We start from the raw sequence: 22,084 nt of genomic DNA on the forward strand, positions 1-22,084 counted from the left end.
AAGTAAGCCTCAGCGGATATGGACAAAATGATTGGTTAATTTAGCTGTCAATCAAGGATTCTACTATTTCCTCTTCCGGTTTATGAAACCCAAGTTATTTCGGTTTTTGTGTTTTTCTAAAATTGCAAAGTCTTTCGTTTATTGTTTTTTTTTGTTTCAGAAACTACAAGTTATTTCGGTTTTGGTGTTTTTTGAGGTTGTAAAGTGTTTTGTCTTTTGTTTTCTGCAATTGTAATTTGTTTCGTAAATTGTTAAAGTGTTTTGAAGTTCCAGGGCACCGTAGATGATGTATTTAAACATCACAGCACTCAAATGTTGGAAAAGTGTTTAGTCAAATGTTGGAGAGGCGTATAAAACATTCCCACGAGGAGAAAGAAACAACATCGCCCTCCAGCGGCCAGAAACTCGCCACTCATCTAGGAGAAGCCTCGCCAAAGAGCCGCAGAGACAAGACCAACAAGTCCTGTTTCCAGCACTTGGGACTATTGCAAGTAGTTTAGCTGACATCTGGAAAGGTTTTGTGGAACGTCTCCTCGTTGGAGTGTGACGTGGGAAGTCCACGCGAAACTGCGCACAACTTTCTCTTCGCAGCAGCGGAGTCATCTTTTGTGGACGAATATGAGCCTGAGGAGCCTGCTGGTCTTCTTGTCCTGGTTCTTCTACCTCACAGGTCAGTTCTTGTCCTGGTTCTTCTACCTCACAGGTCAGTTCTTGTCCTGGTTCTTCTACCTCACAGGTGAGTTCTTGTCCTGGTTCTTCTACCTCACAGGTCAGTTCTTGTCCTGGTTCTTCTACCTCACAGGTCAGTTCTTGTCCTGGTTCTTCTACCTAACAGGTGAGTTCTTGTCCTGGTTCTTCTACCTCACAGGTCAGTTCTTGTCCTGGTTCTTCTACCTCACAGGTCAGTTCTTGTCCTGGTTCTTCTACCTCACAGGTCAGTTCTTGTCCTGGTTCTTCTACCTAACAGGTGAGTTCTTGTCCTGGTTCTTCTACCTCACAGGTGAGTTTGTGTCCTGGTTCTTCTACCTCACAGGTGAGTCACTGGTCTTCTTGTCCTGGTTCTTCTACCTCACAGGTGAGTCACTGGTCTTCTTGTCCTGGTTCTTCTACCTCAACTTCCACACCCTCATCCTGCTTTTGGGGCTTCTCAATGTGCTGACTCAGCGTTTTGGTTTCAGTTTCAGTTATATATATATATATATATATATATATATATATATATATATATATATATATATATATATATATATATATATATATATATATATATATATACATATATATATATATATATATATATACATATATATATATATACATATATATATATATATATATATAGTTAGTTTATGTTGAGTGTATTTTCCTTTACAAAAATGGTACAGGACAAGAGGATTGTATTTTCCATTCACGTGTTGGCATGGCAACAGTTGTTGGACATGGTGGGCTTGTGGCTTTCAAAGCCTTTCAAGCGCATGTTGATAGCAAATCCAGCTTTGTGAGGAGGATGGAATGTTTTTATTGAGAACTGTTAGACCAAGAATGGTCTCCATCAGCCTTCCAGCCACCCACACTTGAATTGAAGTCAGATATGTTGTCATGTGTTGTCCTATATTTGCAGCTGTGAGTGGAATTGAAGTCAGATAAGTCATCATGTGTTGTCCTATGTTTGCAGCAGTGAGTGGAATTGAAGTCAGATAAGTCATTATGTGTTGTCCTATATGTGCAGCAGTGAGTGGAATTGAAGTCAGATAAGTCATTATGTGTTGTCCTATATGTGCAGCAGTGAGTGGAATTGAAGTCAGATAAGTCATCATGTGTTGTCCTATATGTGCAGCAGTGAGTGGAATTGAAGTCAGATAAGTCATCATGTGTTGTCCTATGTTTGCAGCAGTGAGTGGAATTGAAGTCAGATAAGTCATCATGTGTTGTCCTATATTTGCAGCAGTGAGTGGAATTGAAGTCAGATACGTCATCATGTGTTGTCCTATATGTGCAGCAGTGAGTTGAATTGAAGTCAGATAAGTCATCATGTATTGTCCTATGTGTGCCGCAGTGAGTGGAATTGAAGTCAGATAAGTCATCATGTGTTGTCCTATGTTTGCAGCAGTGAGTGGAATTGAAGTCAGATACGTCATCATGTGTTGTCCTATATTTGCAGCAGTGAGTGGAATTGAAGTCAGATAAGTCATCATGTGTTGTCCTATATGTGCAGCAGTGAGTGGAATTGAAGTCAGATACGTCATCATGTGTTGTCCTATATGTGCAGCAGTGAGTGGAATTGAAGTCAGATAAGTCATCATGTGTTGTCCTATATTTGCAGCAGTGAGTGGAAGCACAGACTCCAGTGAGGTGGCAGAGGAGGACTACACCACTCATGTAGACTATGACAGTATGTATGATTTTCTAATACTGTATTTGTCTATTGATGGTATTATAACAATGCACTTGCCCAAGTAAAAGCACTTCTAATGTCTGGTACTCTCTGCAGTTGAGTAACCATTTTGCATGGGCCACAAAAAGACCATTAAATAAATATTTGTTAATAACATATCAACTGATGGGTACATTTATGGACAGTTTTGTATTTGTGAAAAAATGCACTTTGAAAGTGAAAATGTTGAATTTTGACAAACACATCAGTGTATTAAGAATACAAAATAAGTTTTCAGGTTAAATATCATTATGATTCACTCTGGTAATTGTTTACAATCAATATTTATTTTTCACTTACATTTCTTTTGATATTTGAGCTTGTTTTTTTTCCAGGTTCAACAGTTTTAATGCTTTTTGTTCCGTTCCATAAATGTACAATATTTTCCCCAAAAAGATTTTCAAAGTGGAACATTTCATGTGAAGTAGTTGGAGCTTTAAATAAGTCAATAATTCATAACGGGCGGTATAGCTCGGTTGGTAGAGCGGCCGTGCCAGCAACTTGAGGGTTCCAGGTTCGATCCCCGCTTCCGCCATCCTAGTCACTGCCGTTGTGTCCTTGGGCAAGACACTTGACCCACCTGCTCCCAGTGCCACCCACACTGCTTTAAACGTAACTTAGATATTGGCTTTCACTATGTAAAGTGCTTTGAGTCACTAGAGAAAAAGCGCTATATAAATATAATTCACTTCACTAACATTGATTGATTTTAATTCATTATTGTTTTGGAAAACTTATATTTTCCTACTACAATTCTTAAGGATCCAAAAGGGCCCCGCTCATAAAATTGTTAAAAATAAGTCATACTTTTATTTTGCTTTTAACACTTAAATCTTTAGATCAACTTCAGTTCTTTTTTTAAATGTGTTTGTTTTATTCCCTTGTTGTCAAAGTAAACTTTTTGATATGGCAAACACAAAAAGTATGCAATATATCCCCCCCAAAATGTTCTAAGTGGAATATTTAATGTGAAGCAATTGGAACCTTGAATAGATCAATAATTCATAACATTGATTTTGATTCCATATTTTTTTTTAACAATGACAAAAACTTTGTCTTTTTACAAGTCAACAGTGCAACTTTTTTCTCGTCACATTTCACCTGTTTGCTCTTTTATTCCACTTTGTTGTTTTTTTTTTAAATAGTATTTTTAGAATGTGTTAAAAAAGGAGCTGCGGGACAGCATGATTAGTTGTTGTACAATAATACAACCTTGCTAAATGTATTTGCTATGTTGTTGTCCACCAGGTCTATACTGGTGTCACTCTCCACGCCTGACCAATGGCGAGGCCACCTGCCACTCCCCCAGGGGCCGAGCCTACCGGACCACCCAGGGCACGCGCTGCAACATGCGCTGCGACCGCGGCTACCGCCTGTCGGGCAGCAGCTCCATCCAATGCATGGCCGACCGCCGCTGGTCCGGGACGTCCATGTGTCGCAGTGAGTGGGTGGGTGGGTGGGTGGGTGGGTGGGCGCCATGGCACGGCTCGTCACCAGCTTGATGTCTTTGCAGAGATTCGCTGCCCCGTGTTGCCGCTCATCCCGCACGGCAGGTACACCTGCACCCAAGGCTTTGTGGTGGACTCCAGGTGCGACTTCACCTGCTCCCCCGGCCACCGCATCGAGGGGGAGCACTCGCGCACCTGTCAGCACGGGGGGGCTTGGAGCGGGGCGCAGCCCATTTGTTCAGGTACTGTCCAGTAAGTAAGTGTACTTTTGATTGATGAAGCGCCGTACAAAACAACATGGACATCAACAAAAGTTCAAAAGTCCATGAACTCAAAGTCTGACTAAAAACGATGTTTTTGAAAAGAGTCAACACGGTCAAGATCACAGAGGGACTGCTTTCAACTTGTTCCAGAGTCTGGGGGCTACAGCCTTGAATGCCAGGTCTCCACGGGTTTTCAAATAAGTTTGGGGGATTTTTAGGAGACCCTGGCCTGAAGGCTGCACCCTTTAAGATACCCTGGCCTGAAGGCTGCACCCTTTAGGAGACCCTGGCCTGAAGGCTGCACCCTTTAAGATACCCTGGCCTGAAGGCTGCACCCTTTAGAAGACCCTGGCCTGAAGGCTGCACACTTTTGGAGACCCTGGCCTGAAGGCTGCACCCTTTAGGAGACCCTGGCCTGAAGGCTGCACCCTTTAGGAGACCCTGGCCTGAAGGCTGCACCCTTTAGGAGACCCTGGCCTGAAGGCTGCACCCTTTAGGAGACCCTGGCCTGAAGGCTGCACCCTTTAGGAGACCCTGGCCTGAAGGCTGCACACTTTAGGAGACCCTGGCCTGAAGGCTGCACCCTTTAGGAGACCCTGGCCTGAAGGCTGCACCCTTTAAGATACCCTGGCCTGAAGGCTGCACCCTTTAGAAGACCCTGGCCTGAAGGCTGCACACTTTAGGAGACCCTGGCCTGAAGGCTGCACCCTTTAGGAGACCCTGGCCTGAAGGCTGCACCCTTTAGGAGACCCTGGCCTGAAGGCTGCACCCTTTAGGAGACCCTGGCCTGAAGGCTGCACCCTTTAGGAGACCCTGGCCTGAAGGCTGCACCCTGAAGTGTAGGGGCACAACAAATCAGTGATGTACTTAGGGGCCCCACCATGCCACGCATGGAAAGTCAGGACTGTGCCAGGGGTGTCCAACCCGTTTTAGCTCAGGGGCCGCTTGGAGGAAAATCTATTCCCACACGGTCAAATCACTTAAAAATAAAGACAACTTCAGATTGTTCTCTTTGTCTTACTGGGGCCCAAAAAAGAGCACATTCGGAAAATGTACATATTACAAATAATCCTCTTGACAAAACACTTCAAGTTAGTTGAAAATTCTGAGAAAAAAATTGGTGCAGTTTCAAAAACACCACAAATAACTTAGACTTTGTCTCAGTGTTTTTACAAAATAATTACACTTCCTGTTTAGGATTCTTATGTTGGCAGGTCACAATAAAAGACGTGTTTGAAAAAGCAACGGAGTGTTTCCTCAAACCGCCATACTGATGAAATCCACAACCGCCACAACACATTCATTTATCATCATTCAAATATTACAATATAATATAATCAAAACAATTGTCAAAATTACACAAATGAAAGGTAACATAACTCCAAACGTAACCAATGTGAACATGCTAGATTTAAGCATACAATAAAATAGAACAACACATTTTTACAATGGAGTTCAGGGTGCGCTTCTTGCCATCAACCAATTACAAGCGCAGCACTGAACTCTAACTACAAAGATGATGGTAATGTTGACTTAAGTCTTTGCATCTTATCGTTCCCTTATTTTATCTGTTGAGTGGATCATTTACAATAAAATAAGGTGTAGTGTGTCGCCACAGCATCAGTCTGTCGCCATCTGCTGCCAGTCACAACAGGAGCAGCTGATTTGCTTGCACCTGTGCTGATTGGAGTAGTAGCAGCCAATCCAGAAAGCGCTTAAAGTCAGCTGACACGTCATCTTTAAACGGTGTCATGTGTGGCGTGGGTCACACTTGAATTGCTCTTGCGACATCCAGTGGACACATTTAGAACAGCAGTTCCCTAACCCTAAAACTACAGCTCATTTTTATACTGAGCAAAGTCATTTTGCGGGCCTGATATCCTGCTCTATGTGGAACTGAAATAAAGACTGGATAGTTCTGGGTGCCTAAGTCTAAAATGTCTCTTTGACTTGTTGAAACAAGTGAAAACAGAATTAGAAAAGTCAATGCGAGACCGTGAATGATCATTTCCAAATCCCATTATGACAACAAATTTCTCACTTGAGAGACATTTCTCAGGTGATAAAAACAGTTTTTGGTCTGTTGACGACGCTCCAAAGACTTTGATCAGAGGTTTCTGGGGCTGCTTTAACAGATGCACCTGAAGAGTTCTTGATCAGGGGGATCTTTTTATCAGGAGCAATGATCCGAGTTTCCCTTTTGTGAGAATCTATCTGAAGGAAATTGGGACGCAAGCAGTTTTTGACAGAGGACACACATTCCAAGAAGTGCGATAAAGAGTGAAACAAAAACCCTCACAGAGACTGATAGCTTCCATCTCAGTCCATCTGCTTTGCATTTGACGTTTGTTCCTTCTGTAAAGCTTCAGTTTCACCGAAGCAAACATGATATTTTCCTGCTGTGGGGCTTCAAACCCATTTCAGACACGGAACCTCCAAAAATCAAGTGTCCGCGATCCAGAATCAAGTTCGCCGACCCTGGAAAACTGACTGCCAGGGTGAGCTGGGATGCCCCGCTGGCCACAGACACAGCTGACAAAGTCCTGGAGTAAGTGCCCTTAGAACTGGACACTTGTTGGATTCTAGTTGATGTGTCTTTGTAGTTGGATTCTAGTTGATGTGTCTTTGTAGTGTGATTGTAGTTGACGTGTCTTAGTAGTGTGATTGTAGTTGATGTGTCTTTGTAGTGTGATTGTAGTTGACGTGTCTTTGTAGTGTGATTGTAGTTGACGTGTCTTTGTAGTGTGATTGTAGTTGACGTGTCTTTGTAGTGTGATTGTAGTTGACGTGTCTTTGTAGTGTGATTGTAGTTGACGTGTCTTTGTAGTGTGATTGTAGTTGACGTGTCTTTGTAGTGTGATTGTAGTTGACGTGTCTTTGTAGTGTGATTGTAGTTGACGTGTCTTAGTAGTGTGATTGTAGTTGACGTGTCTTAGTAGTGTGATTGTAGTTGACGTGTCTTTGTAGTGTGATTGTAGTTGACGTGTCTTTGTAGTGTGATTGTAGTTGACGTGTCTTTGTAGTGTGATTGTAGTTGACGTGTCTTTGTAGTGTGATTGTAGTTGACGTGTCTTAGTAGTGTGATTGTAGTTGATGTGTCTTTGTAGTGTGATTGTAGTTGACGTGTCTTTGTAGTGTGATTGTAGTGGACGTGTCTTTGTAGTGTGATTGTAGTTGACGTGTCTTTGTAGTGTGATTGTAGTTGACGTGTCTTTGTAGTGTGATTGTAGTTGACGTGTCTTTGTAGTGTGATTGTAGTTGACGTGTCTTTGTAGTGTGATTGTAGTTGACGTGTCTTTGTAGTGTGATTGTAGTTGACGTGTCTTTGTAGTGTGATTGTAGTTGACGTGTCTCTGTAGTGTGATTGTAGTTGACGTGTCTCTGTAGCGTGATTGTAGTTGATGTGTCTTTGTAGTGTGATTGTAGTTGACGTGTCTTTGTAGTGTGATTGTAGTTGACGTGTCTTTGTAGTGTGATTGTAGTTGACGTGTCTTTGTAGTGTGATTGTAGTTGTGTCTTTGTAGTGTGATTGTAGTTGACGTGTCTTTGTAGTGTGATTGTAGTTGACGTGTCTTTGTAGTGTGATTGTAGTTGACGTGTCTTTGTAGTGTGATTGTAGTTGATGTGTCTTTGTAGTGTGATTGTAGTTGACGTGTCTTTGTAGTGTGATTGTAGTTGACGTGTCTTTGTAGTGTGATTGTAGTTGACGTGTCTTTGTAGTGTGATTGTAGTTGATGTGTCTTTGTAGTGTGATTGTAGTTGACGTGTCTTTGTAGTGTGATTGTAGTTGACGTGTCTTTGTAGTGTGATTGTAGTTGACGTGTCTCTGTAGTGTGATTGTAGTTGACGTGTCTTTGTAGTGTGATTGTAGTTGACGTGTCTTTGTAGTGTGATTGTAGTTGATGTGTCTTTGTAGTGTGATTGTAGTTGTGTCTTTGTAGTGTGATTGTAGTTGACGTGTCTTTGTAGTGTGATTGTAGTTGACGTGTCTTTGTAGTGTGATTGTAGTTGACGTGTCTTTGTAGTGTGATTGTAGTTGATGTGTCTTTGTAGTGTGATTCTAGTGGGCCAGCAGCCAGACAGCGACTTCAGCGAGGGAGCTAACGTCATCCGCTACAAAGTCTTTGACCAAGCCAGAAACAGAGCTGCCTGCAAGTTTATCATCCGGGTTGAGGGTAAGCACCAAGACTCTTTAAGCACCTTCACCTTTTGGGAGCCATTAAAACACTTCATGGACGTCTTCGCTTTGGACAAAATGTCCCAAGGATTCAAGAGTTAGGGCACACCTTTGTTCTATAAACCACAGTTTCTTAACCACAGTCCATTATTGTTTTTTACTCACTGCTCCACCACTTGTGGCAGTAATGACAATCTCAAACAAACAGAAGTATATTTAGGAGACATTGTTGGCCCCGCCTCCAACAAGATGTCTTCCACAACACCAGGGGGAGCTCCACTAACCACGTTAAACCCACATTCCCATCTAACTAATGACGGCCATATTCCTTCCTTCCAGTGAGGAGATGCCCCGCCCTGCCCCCGCCTTTGCACGGCTCCCTGGCCTGCTCCTCCGACCTCACCAACCACGGCGCCACCTGCGAGTACCACTGTGATGGCGGCTACGAGCGTGGGGGCGTGTCCAGTCGAAGGTGCCAGTTCGACCGCAGCTGGAGCGATGAGGCCGCACAGTGCGTTGGTGAGGATGGAGGCCATGTTTGTTTCACCCCTTTAATGCAACGTTGGTGAGGATGGAGGCCATGTTTGTTTCACCCCTTTAATGCAACGTTGGTGAGGATGGAGGCCATGTTTGTTTCACCCCTTTAATGCAACGTTGGTGAGGATGGAGGCCATGTTTGTTTCACTCCTTTAATGCAACGTTGGTGAGGATGGAGGCCATGTTTGTTTCACCCCTTTAATGCAACGTTGGTGAGGATGGAGGCCATGTTTGTTTCACCCCTTTAATGCAACGTTGGTGAGGATGGAGGCCATGTTTGTTTCACCCCTTTAATGCAACGTTGGTGAGGATGGAGGCCATGTTTGTTTCACTCCTTTAATGCAACGTTGGTGAGGATGGAGGCCATGTTTGTTTCACTCCTTTAATGCAACGTTGGTGAGGATGGAGGCCATGTTTGTTTCACTCCTTTAATGCAACGTTGGTGAGGATGGAGGCCATGTTTGTTTCACTCCTTTAATGCAACGTTGGTGAGGATGGAGGCCATGTTTGTTTCACTCCTGTAATGCAACGTTGGTGAGGATGGAGGCCATGTTTGTTTCACTCCTTTAATGCAACGTTGGTGAGGATGGAGGCCATGTTTGTTTCACTCCTTTAATGCAACGTTGGTGAGGATGGAGGCCATGTTTGTTTCACTCCTTTAATGCAACGTTGGTGAGGATGGAGGCCATGTTTGTTTCACTCCTTTAATGCAACGTTGGTGAGGATGGAGGCCATGTTTGTTTCACTCCTTTAATGCAACGTTGGTGAGGATGGAGGCCATGTTTGTTTCACCCCTTTAATGCAACGTTGGTGAGGATGGAGGCCATGTTTGTTTCACCCCTTTAATGCAACGTTGGTGAGGATGGAGGCCATGTTTGTTTCACTCCTTTAATGCAACGTTGGTGAGGATGGAGGCCATGTTTGTTTCACTCCTGTAATGCAACGTTGGTGAGGATGGAGGCCATGTTTGTTTCACTCCTGTAATGCAACGTTGGTGAGGATGGAGGCCATGTTTGTTTCACCCCTTTAATGCAACGTTGGTGAGGATGGAGGCCATGTTTGTTTCACTCCTGTAATGCAACGTTGGTGAGGATGGAGGCCATGTTTGTTTCACTCCTTTAATGCAACGTTGGTGAGGATGGAGGCCATGTTTGTTTCACTCCTTTAATGCAACGTTGGTGAGGATGGAGGCCATGTTTGTTTCACCCCTTTAATGCAACGTTGGTGAGGATGGAGGCCATGTTTGTTTCACTCCTGTAATGCAACGTTGGTGAGGATGGAGGCCATGTTTGTTTCACTCCTTTAATGCAACGTTGGTGAGGATGGAGGCCATGTTTGTTTCACTCCTTTAATGCAACGTTGGTGAGGATGGAGGCCATGTTTGTTTCACTCCTTTAATGCAACGTTGGTGAGGATGGAGGCCATGTTTGTTTCACTCCTTTAATGCAACGTTGGTGAGGATGGAGGCCATGTTTGTTTCACTCCTTTAATGCAACGTTGGTGAGGATGGAGGCCATGTTTGTTTCACTCCTTTAATGCAACGTTGGTGAGGATGGAGGCCATGTTTGTTTCACTCCTTTAATGCAACGTTGGTGAGGATGGAGGCCATGTTTGTTTCACCCCTTTAATGCAACGTTGGTGAGGATGGAGGCCATGTTTGTTTCACTCCTTTAATGCAACGTTGGTGAGGATGGAGGCCATGTTTGTTTCACTCCTTTAATGCAACGTTGGTGAGGATGGAGGCCATGTTTGTTTCACCCCTTTAATGTAACGTTGGTGAGGATGGAGGCCATGTTTGTTTCACCCCTTTAATGCAACGTTGGTGAGGATGGAGGCCATGTTTGTTTCACTCCTTTAATGCAACGTTGGTGAGGATGGAGGCCATGTTTGTTTCACTCCTTTAATGCAACGTTGGTGAGGATGGAGGCCATGTTTGTTTCACTCCTGTAATGCAACGTTGGTGAGGATGGAGGCCATGTTTGTTTCACTCCTTTAATGCAACGTTGGTGAGGATGGAGGCCATGTTTGTTTCACTCCTTTAATGCAACGTTGGTGAGGATGGAGGCCATGTTTGTTTCACTCCTGTAATGCAACGTTGGTGAGGATGGAGGCCATGTTTGTTTCACTCCTTTAATGCAACGTTGGTGAGGATGGAGGCCATGTTTGTTTCACTCCTTTAATGCAACGTTGGTGAGGATGGAGGCCATGTTTGTTTCACCCCTTTAATGCAACGTTGGTGAGGATGGAGGCCATGTTTGTTTCACTCCTTTAATGCAACGTTGGTGAGGATGGAGGCCATGTTTGTTTCACTCCTTTAATGCAACGTTGGTGAGGATGGAGGCCATGTTTGTTTCACTCCTTTAATGCAACGTTGGTGAGGATGGAGGGCATGTTTGTTTCACTCCTTTAATGCAACGTTGGTGAGGATGGAGGCCATGTTTGTTTCACTCCTTTAATGCAACGTTGGTGAGGATGGAGGCCATGTTTGTTTCACTCCTGTAATGCAACGTTGGTGAGGATGGAGGCCATGTTTGTTTCACTCCTTTAATGCAACGTTGGTGAGGATGGAGGCCATGTTTGTTTCACTCCTTTAGTGCAACGTTGGTGAGGATGGAGGCCATGTTTGTTTCACTCCTTTAATGCAACGTTGGTGAGGATGGAGGCCATGTTTGTTTCACCCCTTTAATGCAACATTGGTGAGGATGGAGGCCATGTTTGTTTCACTCCTTTAATGCAACGTTGGTGAGGATGGAGGCCATGTTTGTTTCACTCCTTTAGTGCAACGTTGGTGAGGATGGAGGCCATGTTTGTTTCACCCCTTTAATGCAACATTGGTGAGGATGGAGGCCATGTTTGTTTCACTCCTTTAATGCAACGTTGGTGAGGATGGAGGCCATGTTTGTTTCACTCCTTTAATGCAACGTTGGTGAGGATGGAGGCCATGTTTGTTTCACCCCTTTAATGCAACGTTGGTGAGGATGGAGGCCATGTTTGTTTCACTCCTGTAATGCAACGTTGGTGAGGATGGAGGCCATGTTTGTTTCACCCCTTTAATGCAACGTTGGTGAGGATGGAGGCCATGTTTGTTTCACTCCTTTAATGCAACATTGGTGAGGATGGAGGCCATGTTTGTTTCACTCCTTTAATGCAACGTTGGTGAGGATGGAGGCCATGTTTGTTTAATGCAAGTGCCCACACAGACTTGATTCTCTGCCCACACACTTTGCTCTGCTTTCAATTGTATTGAAAGGGATTGATGGCGCTATCTGCAGGGCATAAGTAGCAGAAAGAATATCTTAAAATGGTTCCTTCGTCGAAGCCCACAGCAAGTGTAACTACATAACTAGCACACCACAGTAACGACATAACCATATATATATATATATATATACATATATATATATATATATATATATACATATATATATATATATATATATATACATATATATATATATATATATATATATATATATATATATATATACATATATATATATATATATATATATACACAGTATATTTACGCGATCAAAAGTGTACATAGACTAGTAAAGAACATCATGTCATGGCTGTCTTGAGTTTCCAATCATTTCTACAACTGTAGTGATTGGAGCACATACTTGTTGGTCACAGAAAACATTCATGAAGTTTGCTTCTTTTATGAATTTATTATGGCTCTACTGAAAATGTGAGGGTGAAAAGTATACATACAGCAATGTTAATATTTGCTTACATGTCCCTTGGCAAGTTGACCTGCAATAAGGCGCTTTTGGTAGCCATCCACAAGCTTCTGCTTGACCACTTGACCACTAAATTGCTGCAGTTCAGCTAAATGTGTTGACATGGACTTGTTTCTTCAGCATTGTCCACACCTTTAAGTCAGGACTTTGGGAAGGCCATTCTAAAACCTTCCTTCTAGCCTGATTTAGCCATTCCTTTACCACTTTTGAGGTGTGTTTGGGGTCATTGTCCTGTTGGAACTGCGCCCAAGACCCAACCTCCGGGCTGATGATTTTAGCTTGTCCTGAACAATTTGGAGCTAATCCTCCTTTTTCATTGTCTCATTTAAAGCAGCAGTTCCATTGGCAGCAGAACAGGCATAATACTACCACCACCATGCTTGACGGTAGGATTGGTGTTCCTGGGATTAAAGGCCTCACCATTTCTCCTCCAAACATATTGCTGGGTATTGTGGCCAAACAGCTCCATTTTTCTTTCATCTGAGCACAGAACTTTCCTCCAGAAGGTCTTATCTTTGTCCATGTGATCAGCAGCAAACTTTAGAGGAGCCATAAGGTGTGACTTCTGGAACAAGGACTTCCTTCTTGCATGGTAGCCTCTCAGGCCATGGCGATGCTTGACTGTGGACACTGACACCTGTGTTCCAGCAGCTTCCAATTCATTTGCAGACCTTTTTTTTTTTGCTGGTTCTCGCTTGACTCTTGATCATCCTGATCAATTTTCTCTCAGCAGCAGGTGATAGCTTGCGTTTTCTTCCTGATCGTGGCAGTGACAAAACTGTGCCATGCACTTTATACTTAGGAACAATTGTCTGCACAGTTGCTCTTGGGACCTTAAGCTGCTTTGAAATGTCTCCAAGTGACTTTCCTGACTTGTTCAAGTCAATGATTAGTTTTTTTCAGATCTGTGCTGAGTTCCTTTGACTTTCCCATTGTGGCGTTTGTAAGCGAGTCTAATGATTGCATCACATGAGCCCTATTTAAATGGGCTCACTTTTCTACAAACCCCGTTTCCATATGAGTTGGGAAATTGTGTTAGATGTAAATATAAACAGAATACAATGATTTGCAAATCCTTTTCAAGCCATATTCAGTTGAATATGCTACAAAGACAACATATTTGATGTTCAAACTCATAAACTTTTTTTTTTTTTTTTTGCAAATAATAATTAACTTAGAATTTCATGGCTGCAACACGTGCCAAAGTAGTTGGGAAAGGGCATGTTCACCACTGTGTTACATGGCCTTTTCTTTTAACAACACTCAGTAAAGGTTTGGGAACTGAGGAGACACATTTTTGAAGCTTCTCAGGTGGAATTCTTTCCCATTCTTGCTTGATGTACAGCTTAAGTTGTTCAACAGTCCGGGGGTCTCCCTTCTGCTATTTTAGGCTTCATAATGCGCCACACATTTCCAATGGGAGACAGGTCTGGACTACAGGCAGGCCAGTCTAGTACCCGCACTCTTTTACTATGAAGCCACGTTGTTGTAACACGTGGCTGGCATTGTCTTGCTGAAATAAGCAGGGGCGTCCATGATAACGTTGCTTGGAGTTGGGAAATTGTGTTAGATGTAAATATAAATGGAATACAATAATTTGCAAATCATTTTCAAGCCATATTCAGTTGAATATGCTACAAAGACAACATATTTGATGTTCAAACTGATAAACATTTTTTTTTTTGCAAATTATCATTAACTTTAGAATTTGATGGCAGCAACACGTGACAAAGAAGTTGGGAAAGGTGGCAATAAATACTGATAAAGTTGAGGAATGCTCATCTAACACTTATTTGGAACATCCCACAGGTGTGCAGGCTAATTGGGAACAGGTGGGTGCCATGATTGGGTATAAAAACAGCTTCCCAAAAAATGGTCAGTCTTTCACAAGAAAGGATGGGGCGAGGTACACCCCTTTGTCCACAACTGCGTGAGCAAATAGTCAAACAGTTTAAGAACAACGTTTCTCAAAGTGCAATTGCAAGAAATGTAGGGATTTCAACATCTACGCTCCATAATATCATCAAAAGGTTCAGAGAATGTGGAGAAATCACTCCACGTAAGCGGCATGGCCGGAAACCAACATTGAATGACCGTGACCTTCCATCCCTCAGACGGCACTGTATCAAAAACCCACATCAATCTCTAAAAGATATCACCACATTGACTCAGGAACACTTCAGAAAACCACTGTCACTAAATACAGTTGGTCGCTACATCTGTAAGTGCAAGTTAAAGCTCTACTATGCAAAGCCAAAGCCATTTATCAACAACACCCAGAAACGCCGCCAGCTTCTCTGGGCCCGAGATCATCTAAGATGGACTCATGCAAAGTGGAAAAGTGTTCTGTGGTCTGACGAGTCCACATTTCAAATTGTTTTTGAAAATATTCGACATCATGTCATCCGGACCAAAGAGGAAGCGAACCATCCAGATTGTTATCTACGCAAAGTTCAAAAGTCAGCATGTGTGATGGTATGGGGGTGTATTAGTGCCCAAGACATGGGTAACTTACACATCTGTGAAGGCACCATTAATGCTGAAAGGTACATACAAGTTTTGTAACAACATATGCTGCCATCTAAGCACCGTCTTTTTCATGGACGCCCCTGCTTATTTCAGCAAGACAATGCCAAGCCACATTCAGCACGTGTTACAATAGCGTGGCTTCGTAAAAATTACTTTCCTGGCCCGCCTGCAGTCCAGACCTGTCTCCCATCGAAAATGTGTGGCGCATTATGAAGTGTAAAATACAACAACGGAGACCCCGGACTGTTGAACGACTGAAGCTCTACATAAAACAAGAATGGGAAAGAATTCCACTTTCAAAGCTTCAACAATTAGTTTCCTCAGTTCCCAATCATTTATTGAGTGTTGTTAAAAGGAAAGGCCATGTAACACAGTGGTGAACATGCCCTTTCCCAACTACTTTGGCACGTGTTGCAGCCATGAAATTCTAAGTTAATTATTTGCAAAAAAAAAAAAAAAAAGTTTATGAGTTTGAACATCAAATATGTTGTCTTTGTAGCATATTCAACTGAATATGGCTTGAAAAGGATTTGCAAATCATTGTATTCCGTTTATATTTACATCCAACACAATTTCCCAACTCATATGGAAACGGGATTTGTACATACAGTACATGTGTGTATATATACAGTACATACACATACATACATACATATATACACACACATACATATACATGTATATATAGCTAATCGTATTCAATAATTACATCTAACCTACTTACAGTTTACAACCTTGTCAAATGATGTAAAACTATTCATCACAAATACTTTAGACTTAGGCTAAGGTCAGTCTGGTCTTAGACCTTAGACTAAGGTCAGTCTGGTCTTAGACCTTAGACTAAGGTCAGTCTGGTCTTAGACCTTAGACTAAGGTCAGTCTGATTAGAAAAATGAAATCAACTGCATAGAAATGGACTCATCGTTACAGTAGCTGAGCAACAATAAATCAACATCCACTTGTTAACCCTTTGATGCACAACATATGCACACCCCTTTTAATGCACAACACGGGTCAAAAATGACCCGCATCAATTTCCCATGTTATTTCATGCTGCCTGAGTGTTTCTTTGCTGTATCTTTTGAAATCAATGTATTTTATAATTTAATAATTCAAGTATTCTTTAAAAATCTTGTTTTTGATTACCACAAATCATTATTTATATTTTTTCTACCATACCTTATGAACAAAAGTATTTTTTGTAATAATACATTAAGTTTACACACACGGGTCAAAAATGACTCATTATCCAAGTGCGATTTAAAAATGGATGAAGGCATATTACAATAATATTTGACTTCAAATACTTATTTTAGATGTGATTCGGGCTAAACAATCATACATTTATTATTTGAAACCTGTTTATTTGTCATTTTGGCGAACATGTGGCAGTAACAAAAATAAACTTGTGAATTAGACCAACGTAAAATAAAATTGTCAATTCAGTTCTTATGATTATTTTACTCTTTATTAGTTATTTATCAGATTCTTCACATGTAGCACACATTACCACTGTGCGTTTGTGCTCCTTGCACACAGGCTTCTTGCACTGCGAACACCAGCTGCTGACTTTTCTGTCTTTGGCAGATGGGCAGATCGCACACCTTTTCCTCTTCGCCGCGCCCTTCTGTCTTATGTCCTCTTCTGGTTGGGTGGTGACTATGGTTTGTTTTTCTATCCCGCATCTTCCCATTGCCTCTATGATATGCTTTTGGAATGTGGGTGTGCCCTCCATGCGCCTCTTCATATGTGGCATGACCAGCTCTTTGCCCAGCTCCTTGATGAATAGTCGGCGTGCATTGGTGACACCACCCATGTAACCAGGGTGTTCTGCACTGAAGTTGGTGTAAGCATTGAGGGTGGCAATATCCAGCATATTGTACCAGAGCACCATGGGCCACCTCCGTGTTCTCCGCTTGCATGTGTAGGTGCCAACCATCTCATCTGTTGTGTCCACTCCTCCTTTTGTTCTGTTGTAGTACAGTATCACTTCTTGTTTCTTCTTCTGACTGTCATCCACTGCTTTGTCACCTGAAAGGAGGGTCAAACCAATAAAGGCCATAAATTCCTCTTTCTTGACACTTCTCCACGTTTTCCCTTTAGCTGCGGCTGCTCTTCGTCCCTCTAAGTTGGTGCATTCTGGAACCTCCTCAATGATGTTGTCACTGATGAACATATCCCATGCATCTTTCGGTGAAACAGCTCTTGGTCCGGGTGTAGGTTCTTTGGCAGCTTCTGAGCCTCAGAATGTTACGGCTTCTTGTTCTGCTGGAAGTGGGGGGATTCTCATTTCAGTAAGACCCCTTTTTACTCAGTCTATTGGACTGGGTCTGTGCTTCGTCTTCTGAGGATTCATCATCAGATGAGTCACCTATGTCCATGTCTTCTTCATCTAGGAGAGCTGGATTTGAAGACACACCCACATCTTCAGCTTGATCCTGGGGCACATAGTCCGGGTCATCATCCTCAGATATTTTGGACTCCGAATCATTTCCAATCGCCTCCTCATCTGGTTCTTTATCCAGCATCCTTAGGACCATCTCAGCTGTAAATCTTTTAGCCATACTCTGGATAAAGCAAATCAAACGTACAATACTGTAAAATGCACATCAATCTAAATTTCTATCTTTAGTTTCATGTAGGTGACCCAGCTATCAAATTAGTTTAGCTAACAAGAATATGTCAACAGTTAGCTAATAGTATTGCAAATATTTCCCTTTCTGACAAGTGACGCACTAAATTATGCCAACCCTTTCACAAGGCATCAAATATTTTCGTAGGTAGAACAATTGTAAAAGAACTTACTTACTTATCAGATGTTCAAAGGTGTTGAGTAGAAAAATGTGTCAGGTGAGCAGTTGTCCGCAGCAAATACATTCCTAATTGCAAACATGCTCAAATTCAAAAAGTTCCTACCAAATGTCACGGTGGGTCATTTCTGACCCATGTGTGTGAAGTTGATGTATGAATACAAATGCTGTGCTTGTTCATAGAGTAAGAAAGGAAACATAAAAAATATGATTTTAGCTGAACAAAAACATGATATTTACTGAATATATGTGATAGTAAACGATAAAATACATTTATTTGAAATATATAGCAAAGCAACGCTCAGGCTAACATGAAATAACATAGAAAATAGATGTGGGTCATTTTTGACCCATGTTGTGCATTAGAAGGGTAGTAATACAAAAATCATTTTTATTCAAAAATTATGAAGAAAAAGAATAAAATAATGTTTAATGACCAAAAACAAGTTAATTGAGGAATACCTGGAATACTGAAAGATTACATTCAATTATTGCAAAGAAACAGATAATAAAAACTTGGTTGGGTCACATTTGACCCATGTTGTGCATCAAAGGGTTAATGAACTCAATTGTTAATCAACATCCACTTGTTAATGAACTAAAATTGTTAATGAACTAAATTGTTAATGAACTAAATTGTTCATGAACATCCACTTGTTAATGAAGTAAATTGTTAATGAAGTAAATTGATGGTGCAGATGAAAATAAAGCTTCCCCACTTTAGTGTCCATTTGTGCCCTGGATTCAGCACTACAGTAGTGTCCAGTCTGGATTCAGCACTACAGTAGTGTCCAGTCTGGATTCAGCACTACAGTAGTGTCCAGCCTGGATTCAGCACTACAGTAGTGTCCAGTCTGGATTCAGCACTACAGTAGTGTCCAGCCTGGATTCAGCACTACAGTAGTGTCCAGTCTGGATTCAGCACTACAGTAGTGTCCAGTCTGGATTCAGCACTACAGTAGTGTCCAGCCTGGATTCAGCACTACAGTAGTGTCCAGTCTGGATTCAGCACTACAGTAGTGTCCAGCCTGGATTCAGCACTACAGTAGTGTCCAGTCTGGATTCAGCACTACAGTAGTGTCCAGTCTGGATTCAGCACTACAGTAGTGTCCAGCCTGGATTCAGCACTACAGTAGTGTCCAGTCTGGATTCAGCACTACAGTAGTGTCCAGCCTGGATTCAGCACTACAGTAGTGTCCAGCCTGAGGGTGCTTCACTTGGACAAGGTACATATAACAAAGTAGTGAAGGGATTCATACGTTCATGTGCGCGTAAGAGGAAGGTGAGGGGTTCATCCTTTTGCAATGCGGTCTGCTGAAAATGATGGAAAGCGCCATTCTACCTAGCAACTGACCTTGGGGTCAAAGTTGGAATTGCCACAAAACACACTTTAAGATATTCAACACTAACAGGCGACTAAAGTGGATAGTGCCCCTCCCCCCAATTTGTCACGTTTCCTGTGCCAGGTAAACTGCGCCGAATGAGGCATGGCCTTCCTATTGTACAGTACATGTATGTACATAAACACGTGATACTTCCTACTGTACAGTACATGTATGTACATAAACACGTGATACTTCCTACTGTACAGTACATGTATGTACATAAACACATGACACAGTACATGTATGTACATAAACACATGATACAGTACATGTATGTACATAAACACATGACACAGTACATGTATGTACATAAACACATGATACAGTACATGTATGTACATAAACACATGATACAGTACATGCGTGTACATAAACACATGACACAGTACATGTATGTACATAAACACATGACACAGTACATGTATGTACATAAACACATGATACAGTACATGTATGTACATAAACACATGATACAGTACATGTATGTACATAAACACATGACACAGTACATGCATGTACATAAACACATGATACAGTACATGTATGTACATAAACACATGATACAGTACATGTATGTACATAAACACATGATACAGTACATGTATGTACATAAACACATGATACAGTACATGCGTGTACATAAACACATGACACAGTACATGCATGTACATAAACACATGACACAGTACATGTATGTACTGTATGTACACATGATAATCCAGCTTGATTGTAAGATGGAAGTGAAAGTCGTACCTGAAAGAAAGTGAGCAAACTTCATTTCATTCTTGCCCTTTCGGAGCGTAGCCATGGCGATCAAGTCCGACGTGAAGACGGCGTCTGCTCTGCTGGCTCAGTTGTTCCAGAAGAGGCGCCTTCTGATCGTGTCTGCGCCCGACATCACCGACGCCGACTACGAGATGCAGAACTTTATGATACAAGTGAGGAGAGCACAAATATTTGATGAGGACATTGTCCCAAAATGACAAGTTCAAATGTGACCTGGACAGAAAAGCCAGTGTGGATTGGAACTGCGACACGTGACGCTCATGCAGCTGCTGGGCTCGCCGCCCAACCACACCGGACACATCCAGGAAGACTATTTCACTGAGCAAGTCGTCCACCAGCTCAGGTAAAGTGGACATTTTAGTCTTGGCTGTTCAATGAAAGAGCTTTCCTTTCAATCAAATCCACATCAATGTGGAAACACATGATCTTATTCATCTTAATCAAGGCTTAGTGAGGCCCCTACTCCCACATCTTACTGAAGGCTTAGTGAGGGCCCCTACTCCACTCCACTCCTCCCACATCTTACTGAAGGCTTAGTGAGGGCCCTACTCCACTCCAGTCTTCCCACATCTTACTGAAGGCTTAGTGAGGGCCCCTACTCCACTCCACTCCTCCCACATCTTACTGAAGGCTTAGTGAAGGCCCCCAGTCCGCTCCAGTCTTCCCTCATCTAAATGAAGGCTTAGTGAGGGCCCCTACTCCGCTCCAGTCTTCCCACATCTTACTGAAGGCTTAGTGAGGGCCCCTACTCCACTCCAGTCTTCACACATCTTACTGAAGGCTTAGTGAGAGCCCCTACTCCACTCCAGTCTTCACACATCTTACTGAAGGCTTAGTGAGGGCCCCTACTCCACTCCAGTCTTCCCACATCTTACTGAAAGCTTAGTGAGGGCCCCGACTCCACTCCAGTCTTCCCACATCTTACTGAAGGCTTAGTGAGGGCCCCTACTCCACTCCAGTCTTCCCACATCTTACTGAAAGCTTAGTGAGGGCTCCTACTCCACTCCAGTCTTCACACATCTTACTGAAGGCTTAGTGAGGGCCCCTACTCCATTCCAGTCTTCCCACATCTTACTGAAAGCTTAGTGAGGGCCCCTACTCCACTCCAGTCTTCCCACATCTTACTGAAGGCTTAGTGAGGGCCCCTACTCCACTCCAGTCTTCCCACATCTTACTGAAGGCTTAGTGAGGCCCCTACTCCACTCCAGTCTTCACACATCTTACTGAAGGCTTAGTGAGGGCCCCTACTCCACTCCAGTCTTCCCACATCTTACTGAAGGCTTAGTGAGGGCCCCTACTCCACTCCAGTCTTCCCACATCTTAATGAAGACTTAGTGAGGGCCCCTACTCCACTCCAGTCTTCCCACATCTTACTGAGGGCCCCTACTCTGCTGCAGTCTTGCCACAGCCCACAATGATTGCAGTTGATTTCCCCTGCAGGCAAACATTCCGCATCTCCACTTCTTACTTCAGCATGGTGCTGGTGGACAAGCAGGGGCTTGACCGGGAGCGCTTCATCATCCCCATGTCGTCAGAGGAGCTCTTCTCCTACATTGACAGCTTTGAGCTGGATGAGGAGGAGCGAGAGAAGCTGGAGCTGCACAAACATCTCTGTGACTAAGTCAAGAGACTGAGCACGCCAGGATGGAACCTACTCAAGTGCTTGGTGAAGCCACAACACAAGTTTCTTCTTATTCAAATGACAAATAAAAGAATACAAGTGCCAAATGTCAGATGACTTCACTTGCTCACTTTAATAAAGAATGATGTTTCAAAATGAATTCTAAATAACTAAGTGCATTATATTTATATAGCGCTTTTTCTCTAGTGACTCCAAGCACTTTACATAGTGAAAGCCAATATCTAAGTTACATTTAAAGCAGTGTGGGTGGCACTGGGAGCAGGTGGGTCAAGTGTCTTGCCCAAGGACACAACGGCAGTGACTCGGATGGCGGAAGCGGGGATCGAACCT

General features: G+C 42.7%; 1 protein-coding gene across 7 annotated transcripts; it reads left to right on the forward strand.

Moving 5' to 3' along the window:
• The first annotated feature begins 136 nt into the window (after positions 1-136).
• On the forward strand, positions 137-21,845 carry srpx2 (sushi-repeat containing protein X-linked 2). 7 transcript variants are annotated; one of them, XM_061930611.2, is made up of 10 exons: positions 137-670; positions 2,327-2,392; positions 3,683-3,874; positions 3,948-4,124; positions 6,570-6,693; positions 8,199-8,320; positions 8,662-8,841; positions 20,131-20,264; positions 20,334-20,455; positions 21,553-21,845. In XM_061930611.2, exons 1-10 carry the CDS (start codon positions 619-621, stop codon positions 21,731-21,733), a joined length of 1,350 nt encoding a protein of 449 aa, XP_061786595.1. In that variant the 5' UTR covers positions 137-618; the 3' UTR covers positions 21,734-21,845. The 7 variants fall into 7 exon arrangements, with proteins under 7 accessions (XP_061786595.1, XP_072768586.1, XP_061786594.1 ...); XM_072912485.1 differs by having other exon boundaries at positions 138-670; positions 2,324-2,392; positions 3,948-4,134; XM_061930610.2 differs by having other exon boundaries at positions 138-670; positions 2,324-2,392.
• Positions 21,846-22,084: the final 239 nt, after the last annotated feature.

Source organism: Nerophis lumbriciformis, linkage group LG36 (assembly GCF_033978685.3).
Source record: "Nerophis lumbriciformis linkage group LG36, RoL_Nlum_v2.1, whole genome shotgun sequence".
Taxonomy (NCBI): domain Eukaryota; kingdom Metazoa; phylum Chordata; class Actinopteri; order Syngnathiformes; family Syngnathidae; genus Nerophis; species Nerophis lumbriciformis.

Excerpts from the sequence above, each read along its gene's own strand:
- srpx2 (XM_061930610.2), top strand. The coding sequence starts at position 619 with ATGAGCCTGAGGAGCCTGCTGGTCTTCTTGTCCTGGTTCTTCTACCTC. Across the intron at positions 3,875-3,947 it reads CGGGACGTCCATGTGTCGCA|AGATTCGCTGCCCCGTGTTG; the intron begins GTGAGTGGGTGG and ends ATGTCTTTGCAG. Across the intron at positions 8,842-20,130 it reads TGAGGCCGCACAGTGCGTTG|CCATGGCGATCAAGTCCGAC; the intron begins GTGAGGATGGAG and ends TTCGGAGCGTAG.